The following is a 12,885-nucleotide window of genomic DNA, read 5'->3' on the forward strand; positions in this document are numbered from 1 at the left end:
ATTTGATTGTCTGTCAATAGCGCGTGTTATGGAAAATATGACTTCGATTTATTCCCGCTATATGTGATTCACGCTTTTTAATGTATCAAACCCAGTCTTGAAAAATTTCGACAGAACACAATGAAATTGAAACCAAGTTTTCTTCAGTTGAGATAAATACAAACGACTACTAGTTTTTTTCCTTCTCAGTTTACCTTCAATGATTTGACAATGGTTTCATCTTTGTTTTTAATATTTTCATCATCGTTTTCATTTCCGTTGAACGTACACCGAAAGAGTTCACTCAAAGTCAGTGAAAATTTCAAATCGAGAATATCAACTGTCAGAAAATTGATTGAAAATTTTCATCAAACGTTGTTTTCATCAAAAGTTGCAGTGTAGGTCAAGAGTAAAACTTAGTGCAGGTGCTAAGTGCACGTAACGAGCGCCTAGACACGTTGTGATGGAATTTAGCCAGGAACCCCTTCTCATTCGAACACGTTGAAAATCGAGAATCCGCCAGGGTGGAACAAACGAACCAGGCAATAAATTTATCAAAACATTTTATAGTTCAAGTATTAAAATGTTATAAAAATTCCATATAGGTGTTGTGAAACAAAAGCAGTATTCAACGAGATACCGGAAAAAGGCCAATTAGTTTTGTAGCGCCCAGAGAATATCCTGAAAAGAATTCCTTCAACACGTTGGTCCAGACCAAGAATTTAATAGAACGATCGTACCGGAATCCCGCCAGATTTCAAATTTAGTGGACATTTTCCATTTCGGTTATAAAAATCATCTTGCAGGGATAGTTGAATCGAAAAAAATTATTGATTTTGATAAGTAAATTCAAATTTATTATAAGCTTCATGTTTTCTAATAAATAAAAAAAAAAGTTTCATCACAAAAATGATCTTAAACCTTTGTTCTTGCAAAATGGAATTCAAAACTGATATTTATCAATAAATAATTAAATTAAGATGATACCATCATCAACAGGTTTATGATTCAAGAAACAGCAAAACAATAATTGTACGAATATAACACTATCTTTTAAAATAATTTAAAAAAATTGTTCCATTGATCTTATCGCTCTTTTAAAAGACTTTTTCTTGTTTATTTGCAATTGCTTGTAATTCGGTTTCCTGATCCTAAGGAAATTTCTTTCTCGATATCGATGAAAACAGAAAAAACGGTGCCGGTAATCGTAGCTGCTGATTTTTTTTTGTATGTCAACAATTTCAGCTAGATGACATTCAAAGGAATGATTATTTTCTTCTTTCACTTTCACTCAGATAACCATGAAAATGATAAAATCTGATGTTCATTTTCAGTGGGGGCAGTTAACGAATGAGTGTGGAAAGAACTGAAAAACAAAATTTCGAACGTGATGGGGTGTGAATTTCATGAACGCACCTCTTGTTTGTTTATCAAAAACCCCGAAAAATATCTGGGCGACTGAGATGTTTTCTCAATGTTTGGAGCTATCAGCTTAATGAAAATGAAATTTTTCAAGACTGATCAAACCTATTAAAAACTCAATAGGAACTGAAGCTGATTGACTTAGCTTGAGTTATTTGGTTGTTCAGTAACGTAATCCGGGGTAATATTGATCACTTTTTTCAATATTTTTCGATAATTTTCTCTGTAAAGGGGAATGTGGCATGTTTCATATTTTTCAAACCACTACTGGACTCCTATGAACGTAAAACATGATTGTAGAAATTTATTAGACTTCTTTAAATTTGATTTAAAAATCGATTTCGTCCCTGTTTTGAATTTGATGCTTTGGGATAAAATTGATCAGTCTCTATTTTGACGGTTTTAACCAATTTTCTTGATCATAAAGGATTCAAAACACCTTCATAATATTTACAAATGCTAGTTTATCAATATTACCTTGCATTTTAACGTTTTCTTTTAAAAATATTTATAATCGAAAAAATAACATTGAGCTACAAAATACAAATGAAATTTCACCTCCAACATTCCTCTAGGCCTTATTATTTCCATTTTCATTTTTTCTTCATAGTTAACCATTTGATAGGCTTCCTATCCCTTTGTCTAATACGGGCTTACTCTTGGAAAATGTCCTTATTTTTAAAATATCAAAAATATATCACTCAAAGACTAGAGCATAGCACTAGAACTATTCAAATAAAAAAGAAGAAAAAGTAGTTGTTTCACATTCAACAACCCGTTTGCTTCAATATGCTTTTTGGTATCTTCAGGAGAGCTGTTTGTTTGCGTTCCTTAGAAAAATAGATATTTTAAGATTTTGAAATTACATTTTTACTAACAGAAAAACTCATTTAAAATACAAACCAAACTTTGCCTATTTGATACTTAATTAATAGGCTATCAAACTTAGAAAACAATTTTCAAAAATTCAAACTATAGACTGAGTTATTGATGATAATGTGCTGATTGATGTGCTGATAATGTGATAATTGGAGTCAGTTTGAGATGAAATCCGAATTAGAAAATTTTCAACCAAAGAAACTAAGAAAATGTGCACAGATTTTACAATCTAGTGGGCACAGACCTACTGCTGATTAACAGTAAGAATGATCAGCGAATAATCGAGTTTGAGTGGTTTAATTACTCAAATTCATGGCCAAATTCGAAATAGGAGTGGAATTAAAACATTAAATATCATAAAATATACATATGATCTTAACACTTTTCTTGAATAACATGTAGACTACAATTATAATTTACATTAATACTTTCAATTCTCAGAACGTTCCCTATTGGATTGATCCGATTTGGTCCAGCAGCGATCCGACCTCAATCGAAAAGGAACCTTCCCTGTCGGCAGCAAACGATCAGCTCGTAAGTGTTGAACATATCTTCCTCTAAATGAGCATATTTCCTTACTAATGAAGGTCTCACTATTTTTCACCCTCGACAGCTCAACATTCCGCTGCCAGAATTAAAGACATACAACAAGCTGCCGATCATTCTGACCCCGTATATCCTTTCGCTGGGCAAGAATTCCTGCTTCAATTTTGATGTCGATAAATCTAAGCAGATTTAGATTGTCCTTCGGGAGTCGGTTTAAAGTCCTTTCTCTAGGAAAACTTGAAGAAAGGACAAACAGCAACGAAGAGGACCGCGAGAAGCAGACGAGCACAGGACATTTCTTCATCAAAGGCTCATCAAAAGAAAGTTGATCCTTGGGAAAAAAAAACATCGAGGGAAAACTTATTGTCCTACCATAGGGAACAAAAACGGATCGATCTCGTAATATCTTGATCACGTTTTTGTCACCACTCATGTTGTTGACCGTTGAATTTGTATGACTCTTGTGTTTTCCTCTCTGTTCTTTATTATTACCTTTTCCATATTACCCAAATTCCCCCTATTTTTAATGACACGTTGAACGTTGTTGGAAATTTATTACGATGATAATGTGTAGCACAGTAAGTAGGAGTTTAAAATTGTATTCTCTCGTGTAAAGTAGAGTGTTATGATATGATGATATTGTTATGATTATTACTGAAATTCATAGCTTTAGAAGAGAGTAAGGGAGAAGGATTGAAACTTTAGAATAATTAATTAGAATCGATACGTGGAAACATATAGGGCAAGATTTTCTGAAGCAAAGAAAAAAATCTAGCTCAGGGCAAACGTTGTGGCGAGATTGTTTTGGCCGTTAAAAAGTCCAACATCACTAGTATGTAATTTGGATAATAATGAGCAACATTATTTCCACTGGGCCAAAAACCTCACCCGTTTGATCCCTCAATACCACAAAGCAAAGGACACATCGGTGTTGCAAGGAAATGTGAACATAGAAACAAATTGTGTACTTTTGTGAGTGTATCAAGTATCGTATAGCTCTAGGAAAGTGCGACAAGCACTGATTTTTAACGTTTTAAGTATTAAGTTGTTATCGAAGGTTACATGTTGTGGTGAATTATTCGGGAAAATTTGGCCACATTTTATACGTATTACGTGTTTTAGAAGATTGCATAACTGTTTTTCAATGATAAGGTTTAGGTTTTCCCGCAGAAAATTCTTCGATTGTTGTGTAGCTTTCGCGTATAGTGATGATAATAGAATGAAAATGGATACAGAATTATGATTTAGGAAATTTGCATGCATCTATTGTAATAAAAAAAATGTATTGAAACTATGCTGAAGTGTTTGTGTTTATTTGTTTTAATAAGTGTGAACTGTAGTGTATTTCCAATGAAATCGAGTATCGTTATATTACGTCAGTTTGTACTATGTCTCAAATATTTAAGTTATTTTTTGTCACAAAGAACATTAGATGACTCTAAATTTCTAGATTTTCATCCTCAGGGATGATTCATCCCTGTTCTAGGAACTCTCACCATGTTTTTCTTTTTACAAAAGAAAGATAATTTTCATGTACATAATGTATATAATGCACAATTTGATCCCTCCGTTCGGCTTCCATGGCGGTTGTTTACAAAATGCTATCGTTTGGTGTTATGACATAAATACATGGTGAAAGGTAATGAATTTCCCGACACGTGGGTGAAAAATTTTTCCAAATCCGTCCACTAGGAGCGCCACAATGAGCAAAAGAATTTGTTCCAATATTAAATGAAGCAGACTTTACTTGATTTACCAGAAATAAAGCTTAGTTAATTTAGAAATAGGTTACGAATGCGTGTATCTCGAAAACGTTTTGTTTGATCGAAATATCTTCTTTGAAGAAAATGATGGTAATCTTATGATAATTCATGAAAAATCAAAAAAAAAATTGTCGTTCTTTGTAAGAAATATTGCTTCATTATCCTTGATATCTCCCATCGGCCGGCGCACACATTTTTCAGTCATGTCATGATATTGATATGTTTTTCCCACTTAAACTTCGTCAAATCTAAAATTTAGGTGGCTGCATCCTTCTCCTCCAATTTCTACTTCTTTTCGGTTCAATACTTCTCTTTTAAAAGAAACTGAAGGCAATTTAGTGGTTACAGCTGTTTCTAAATTGTCGAAACAAAATCAATTTTGAGCCACTTAAAAGCGTTTTTACTGAAATGTCTGCCGGAAAAAAATCTGGTTGCAAAGGGTACATACAAGATTACTCTTTAAGGCTTTTAAAAACAGCGAAAATCAAAGTTTTCGTTTTGAATATTGTTGTTTGTTTTCCACAGGAGCAGAATCTTGTCAAATCATTTTATTTTTTACAAAACAACAAGCAAATACATGCTTCAATCTGCTAGGGACATTGCAGCGAGCAGAAATGTTGTAGGATTCAAATGCTAGAGTTGGTTTGAGATAGGGTTTTTCATAAGTTTTGTCGTCCATCAGAAATCATCTGTCTCATAGATTCAGTACCGGCTATACAGCTTACGAGCCCTGCATCTAGCAAAAATTTGTTGTTTGAGGTTAGGCTTGAATGACTCATAACTAGGCAATATTTTTGCCTCATCAGAGAAAAAAAGTTGTTGGACATTTTAGTTATCTACGCGTAGTTTTTCGCTTATTAAAAATTAAAAACTCCCTTGTGATATTTTACTTTCCTGATGACCCTTAACCGTAGTTGCCGATCATGGGCTTCACTCCAATGCTTGATTTAAACTTAGTGGACATTTTTGAGAGTTTTAACATATTTTTCCACCACTAACACACAGATTTTTTTTTGATAAACAAACGATTTTGTCAGTTGATTTGATAATGATGGATTTCGAAGGAAACTGTGCAAAATTATATTTTTCTTTTCCTCTTACATCGTAAATATTTCAAAAACGCTTGAATTTTAAATTTTGAAAAAAAAAATAGCCCGGATAGAAATTTTGCAGGCAACAAAACGCTATCAAAATTTTGAATGTCCGATTACTAGGAAATGTGCTATCAGCAAAAGAAAGTGTCCCATTTCTAAAAGAACTAAGCTTTACCATTGTTGTAGGAAATGTAAGAAAGAAGCAATCGGAAAGCAAATTGATCAAATCTCGGCAAACTGCAATTTGTGGCATCATGGCGGAATCATCTACTGAACATAGTAAATAATCAAGAGAAGGTGATATGAACTGATGTATGAGTGTAATTGCGATAGAGAGAGAATTTTTTGCTCATTTTGCGAGTTTTTGGAAGCTGAACTAAAAGGCTGCTGAATGCTGAATAGAAAGTCACTAAGATTTGCTTGAGAACTTGAAAGAATCAAGAACAACTTAAATTTTGAGCTGCATTGAATGTACTTCAGATCAATAATAGGGCTGGGTAAGCTTTTTTGTACCTGTTTTATGGGTCTTTTTGTTGCTGGAGTTGTATCATCATTCCGAAACGTTTTCAACATGAAAAAAAAATCAACACAAATATCTTTCTATCTATTCAATATGTCAATTTATTTAACAACAAAATTTGTGTATCTAGCGTGAATCTTAAAATTTCAGGCTGGGGATTCCGGGAAACGATTGAAGAATCCAGAAAAATTGTGAAATCAATATAAAGAGCTAGATTTCCAAAACTTTACACCACCTCCATTGAAAAACAAATAAAACTCCAACTCTTTAAATCTTAAAATGTTGATAATTTCAATTTCTCACAATCTTTTAGAATTTCAGTGAGTTCGTTGGAAAGTGGGTAGTTGAAGATTATTAGGGGAACCGGGGGTAAGCTCGTCACCCTCGGAGATTTACTAGAAAACCTAGATTTTTAGTGCTGTACATGTTAGTATTTCCAATTTTAGACAAATTGACATACATCAACCCATCATGCAGCATCAAACGTCAAAATAATTCAGAAAACAATCCAGAGTGCCGCTGATGCAATGTGGTACAAAGAAGGTGATGAAGAAACACGCACACTATTACAGAACTCGTTATTCAAAAAGTAAAAAGGTTAACAAAGCCTACGTCACTTGCCAGGATGTTTATGTATCCTAGGCGAGAACCGTAAACAGCAGTTATCAATGATTTTTTTCCCTCTAGTTTTCGCTGTTGATTGTTTGTTTGGAAATGCAATAACGTCACGAATAATCATGGTTTCAATGTTTACAAAAAAAAATTATCCTAACACTTATCACGGGATTTCCATCGCCACCTGCCGCTGATGCACAATCTACTGTAATTTTTCGCTTGTGGAATTTAAGGATTAATTCGTGAAAAATGGTTCAAATCCGTTGTTGTTAGTGTGCAGCTGTGTTCGGCATCGCTAACTGAAAAATTAGCGCCGCTAATCAAATCGCTAACTAATACAAAGTTAGCGATAGCTAATTAAATACGCTAAATGTGTATATAAATTAACACTAAAAGGTGATATGGTCAAAATTTGGTCAAGGGAAAACGCGTGTAAATCGGTGAAAACATTTATTTAAAAAATCAAATTAAATTTCTTTTTCAAGTTTAATGAGTATAAAATTCAGGGAAAATATTCAGATAGGCTTCCGCTTTTCCAAATCCGAATTGCCGGGCCTTACGCTTAACCCCTGCCATCAGATTTCATACAGCCACCTTGTCCACCTTCTTCGCCGCAGAAAGCCAGTTTGCCTTGAACTGCTGCTCGTCCTTAGCAGTTTTTTTGGTCTTCTTTAGGTTCCGCTTGACAATAGCCCAGTATTTCTCAATTGGGTGGAGCTCTGGCGTGTTGGGAGGGTTCTTGTCCTTGGGAACCACCTGCACGTTGTTGGCGGCGTACCACTCCATGGCCTTTTAACCGTAATGGCAAGATGCCAAATCCGGCCAAAACAGTACGGAACAACCGTGTTTCTTCAGGAAAGGCAACAGACTCTTTCACGTAAATTTCTTGGTTGACAGTCCCGGAAGCTATGAAAATGCTGCTTTTCAAGCCACAGGTACAGATGGCTTGCCAAACCAGATATTTCTTCGCGAACTTTGACAGTTTCATGTGCTTGATTATATCTGCTACCTTTCCCCTTCCTTTTGCCGTATTAAACTCCTGTCCCGGAAGCTGCTTGTAGTCGGCTTTGACGTAGGTTTCGTCGTCCATTACCACGCAGTCAAACTTCGTCAGCATCGTCGTGTACAGCCTCCGGGATCGCGCTTTGGCCGTCGTATTTTGTTTATCATCGCGATTTGGAGTCACTACCTTCTAGTAAGTCGATAGTCCGGCTCGTGTTTTGGCTCGATGCACGATTGTAGACGATACACCCAGCTTATTTGCGGCATCTCGGAGAGAGAGGTTAGGGTTTCGCTTGAAACTACCGGCAACTCTCTTTGTCGTCTCAGCGGCTTCCGGTTTTCGATTTGCCCCCGATCCAGACTTCCCCAAACACTTTAATTACATTTGTAACGGTTGATTTGGCAACTTTTAGCGATTTTACCAGCTTTGCGTGCGAGTCGCTCGGATTTTCTCGATGCGCGAGCAAAAATACGCTGCTCTTCTTCCTTGGACGGCATTTTGACAACTGAAGAGTGAATTCCAAAATCAAAATAGGAGCAACATTCTACACACACACATACCTTCAAAATGAGGAGTGTTCAGGTTTTTTAAAGGCAAAATTGAAAGAAATACGTCAAGTTGATATTGACAAAATTTTGACCGTATCACCCTCTAGGTATACTTAACGGTTTAAAATCACTGACAGCGTAGAAATCTTATTGAAGACAGTTTAAGCATCGATTTCGTGATGGAAATAGAACTAAATTTGCTTTAAATTCTTGCAAAATGATAATTTTCCTTAAGGGGCCTGGGAAATTAATATGAAATGGTAAAATTTTGTCATTTTGATTTCATGTTAAATTCGATGTTCAGAAGCACTGGAAGAAATCACTTATGTATTTACACCCAGTTTCCCTATATTTAACTTTTTAGCGAATTATATTTTATTTTTTCTCGATGGTTAACCTAAAATTCATAAGGAATTTTGCCAAAACGTTCGCGAGCCAGGTTTTTGAATCTATTCGATCATACACAACTCTCTTTTTTATTTCCTCATCTAAAATTGCCTTAAATTAACTAACCGAATTATGAAATTACAGTTTGGGGTCAACTCATAAACTGTCCCATAATATTGGATCATGTAGACTAAAACAATGCTGTTGTTTTCTACACCTTTAGGTTCGAGTTTTTATTATTCTACAGAATGTATTTGTACTCCTATCCCGTTTTAAGCATAGATTCTTCCAGGTTCTCGCACAAAATGTCGATGTTACCATCAGTTATCGTTGATCCAAATAAAAAGAAATTACCTTGTCACCGTGTTAACCATGGACATCCGGGGCTGTGATTGGTGAGGATTAAATCGAAAATTTGAGCGAGAAGCTAGGAATCTAAGATTCTCGTCGACAGTTCGGATTTCGACGGCTAGGCTTCGCCGCCACGAGTTTCTGGGTCTGCCTCTCCTTCGATGTCCCTCTGGATTTCATTCAAGCGCCTTCCTGCAAATCTCGTGTGCCCAATCCATCTCCATTCACGTTCCCGAATCTCGTTTTCTAGCGCCCTTTGATGACACCGGCGATGAAGTTCCTCATTTGAAATCCAGTTGCCAGGCCACCAAGCGCGGATGATATTCCGCAGGCAGCGGGTTACAAATACTTGCAGTTTTCGCGTCGTCACCGCATATGTGCGCCAAGTTTCACACCCGTACAACAATACGGATTTGACGTTTGAGTTGAAATTCAGATTTTCGTTCGTACAGAAATCTGGTGTGAGCGCCAGACTCCTAAACGCAAATCGGGCTTCCTTGATCCGGGTTTCGATGTCAACAAATGTCAATTCATTCAAATTCTGGCTACAGATTAAGGAAATTAATGTAAATCAGACAAATAATGTTGACTAGTAGCTCTTGGTCTGTTATTGTGAATTGTGAATGTGTGAATTGTGAATTGAAATTTGGAATTGTAATTGTTTCTTTATTCAGTGACGATAACCTTTTTGCAAAATTAAATACATTTATAACAGGTCAAGGAAATTTCAGTGGGAAAGAAAAAAAAACAATTAAATGAGTCCGGAGTTTTTCAATGATGATCACCCTACTCACCAGGGAACACAGTAGTTTTGTTTGAGGATTTTGTGCCTCGCAACTATCGAAATTGATCTTCTAATTGGAACCTTTAAATGCAAAGTTCCTTACAGAGGATGGTTTGTTACTTTCCATAATGATGCTAAGCCAACAATCATCGGTAAGGTGCAGCTCAGAGAGTGCAGTCACCTCACGTTTCGGTTTTTAACATCAGAACAGTTTTTCTTTCATTTTCGTTCCTAATCCTTTCTTGCTATTTTTGTTGTTGTTGCTGTTGTTGAAAAGAATACACATCCGCGAAACCGCTACCGATCATTATCTATTATACTTTGAGCTGTTGGCTGGTTGGCAGGTTGATGTTTGTTACTCCCTTCTACTCTACGTGCCAGAAGCTCGCGGTTTTGCCCTTTTATTCTTACGGTTCACTGAAAAACGCTCTTAGCAAAATCGCTCCTTCTGTTTGAACCCGTGTGAACAAAGTTCGATAGTTGAATCGAAAAAAAATATCTGTTCCAATTTGCAAGGTGTTTGGCATCAAACAACAACAAACTCGACCGGGTGCAACAATTTTTCATATCCTATCGCGGCAAGATCTTTACGTGTTATTGAAGGTACATACTCTTGATCGACGAAAAGAAAACGAATGATGTAGCTATATTTTCCTGCATACCTTCTTGAAAACTGAAGGTCTTCTGGCATCCGGTCGAATTGGTTCAGCTATTGTGTGCAGTTTTTTAACCCATCGTTCAGAAGAAAAAGTTTAAATTCTATTTCACTCGAGGTCGTGATTTAGAAAACGATCGGGTTATTAGCACCGTAACTACCTGTTTTGGTTTTTCGGAATATCCCTTTTAAAGTTTTCGGTATCCAGAGTGATGCGTGAGAATTTTTCCAAATAATTGGAGTGGTTCTTCAAAATTTTGGAGCTCTAAGCAAAAATCAAAACACCGCAACCGATGTTCAACAATTCTCCATAACCTGCGGCTTTGCTAGGAGAAATTTTAAAATCACCTGTTTTAAGGAAAATTAACCGCTCTAAATGGCTATTGACAGGCTACCAAGTGATTAACACTTGTCTCAAAGCTACTCATTACTGAATGCGAATGAATGCTGAATGAACATTGAAAGCTGGAACACGTTCGTTTCCCAAGGGCCTTTTTTGTTTTAAGGAGGTACCTCGTAGCGTGCAATCTGTGGATAGTAAGTACCCAAACGAGCATTGAACATCGGGTGTCCGCAGGACATTCGCACCTTTTGATGAACGAGGTACACGTGTTACCGAGTTCCCCACAAAAGTTAGGGAACTTTAAAGGCATACGATGGAAATTGACTACACAAAAAGTCACTAAACTTGTCCTCCAGCTAGTTTCTTTTGATACATGCTGGAATTGAAGTCTTAACCATAATATTCCTAAATTACTGAGTTTTGTTTAATCTTTTATACTCTCCTCACTTGAACGTGCCGGCATTTCTGCTTTGATCATTTTCTTCTGGTTTGGGGCATCCAAGTTAACAAGACACCGTATTTCCTATACAATCTATTCGTAGAATGTTCAAATTGAATTGACAACTTTGACAGATGACATCTGGCAGCCCCTAAATATTATAAATGTATAGTAGTACAAATTTTCTTCACATTTGCGTGATTTAAATATTGTAAAACTTATTCAGGAAGGAGCAGTTTTCGTGTTTGCGTTTTTAAATTCCATTTTAGAAGAATTGGGTGTCCCAAATTTGAATCATTTGTCAGATTTTTACTATTACCTCAAATTTTGATGATTATGCGTTTCAAAATTAGAAAAATAATCTGTTTTGAGTCAAATCAATCAACTTAATAACCTGTTTAACGGTTTACTTTTTCGGTTTACTTTAGAAATTTTAAACCAAAATGAATCTAAGATATTGTTTGATGCATAATCAAAAAACGTTTCGTTGTCTCCAAAAAAGCTGTTGATAAATTATAATCTTTAATATAAATAACTTAACGTCTTTCTAGATTATGTCAGAAGGGGGGGTGGGGTATCATGGGTAACTTTTTCCCACTTTCATAACTTCTTTCTTCTTCTTATTCTTCTTATTCTTCTTCTTCTTCTTCTTCTTCTTCTTCTTCTTCTTCTTCTTCTTCTTCTTCTTCTTACATCAACATGGCCAAAACATGTGGGCATCCTGGAAAATGGAAGACGCAAGTCTATCATTTTTCTTTTCAGCGTATTATCTGTTACATATTCCTATGCATTGCAGTTATTACTACGGCCAGGCCAACCATGTGATGAAAACCGCGAAAGATACAGGATACAGGGGCGGAATGAAGCGTGGAGATCCCTACCAAACGCTTCATATAATATTTTGAATATGTAATGACCGAAATATGAATTTATGTCATTTGGGAAAGTATATATGGAATATTGATACATTAAATGCTGTTAAGAAATTAGGAAATTACGATACTTACCAACATTATACTCACCGCAATAATAATTAGAATATAGAATATTACATTTGGGTTTCTGTAGATCAGCTATTCTCACATTTTAAAAACCGTGAGTTTTAAGCATGGATTATCATTAAAGTCCTCCCTTTGAAATGATTCTATTTTTGAACGAAAGATTCAAATTCACTGGTTTTTCAATAATCCCAAAAAAAAAATTTGGGCATAAAAATTCAACAACATTCTCAAAGTTTAATGATCACATAAATTTTAACGCTAATTGGCGTATAAAATTGAACAACTTTCTATCGGAAACTGCGTTTGAAAATGTTGGGCGGATGTGTAATATCACATCCTACAGAACATACTTTCACAAAGTTTTAAATATCAACTCACGAAAAATCTAGAGAGGACGTGTACAGGATTGAGTTTCTGTGCACAAAATTTTCAAATCCGGTAGAGTTCTACTCTGCCCAAAGTTTTTTTTTTGTAATTACTTACTTTCATGACTTCTCAAATCCATTACTTCTTTAATTTATGATGCTTGATCAACAACATTATAAAGGGAGAAATG

General features: G+C 35.6%; 1 protein-coding gene across 1 annotated transcript in view; it reads left to right on the forward strand.

Annotated features, from left to right (window-relative positions):
* Positions 1-4,078, forward strand: part of LOC129748794 (meiosis regulator and mRNA stability factor 1) — a 59,793-nt gene extending 55,715 nt beyond the window's left edge. The window contains exons 10-11 of the mRNA XM_055743547.1: positions 2,722-2,814; positions 2,894-4,078. Of these exons, the coding sequence (XP_055599522.1) occupies positions 2,722-2,814; positions 2,894-3,019 (219 nt within the window). The 3' untranslated portion in view covers positions 3,020-4,078. The remainder of the gene's footprint in view (positions 1-2,721; positions 2,815-2,893) is intronic.
* Positions 4,079-12,885: the final 8,807 nt, after the last annotated feature.

Source organism: Uranotaenia lowii, chromosome 2 (assembly GCF_029784155.1).
Source record: "Uranotaenia lowii strain MFRU-FL chromosome 2, ASM2978415v1, whole genome shotgun sequence".
Classification (NCBI taxonomy): Eukaryota; Metazoa; Arthropoda; class Insecta; order Diptera; family Culicidae; genus Uranotaenia; species Uranotaenia lowii.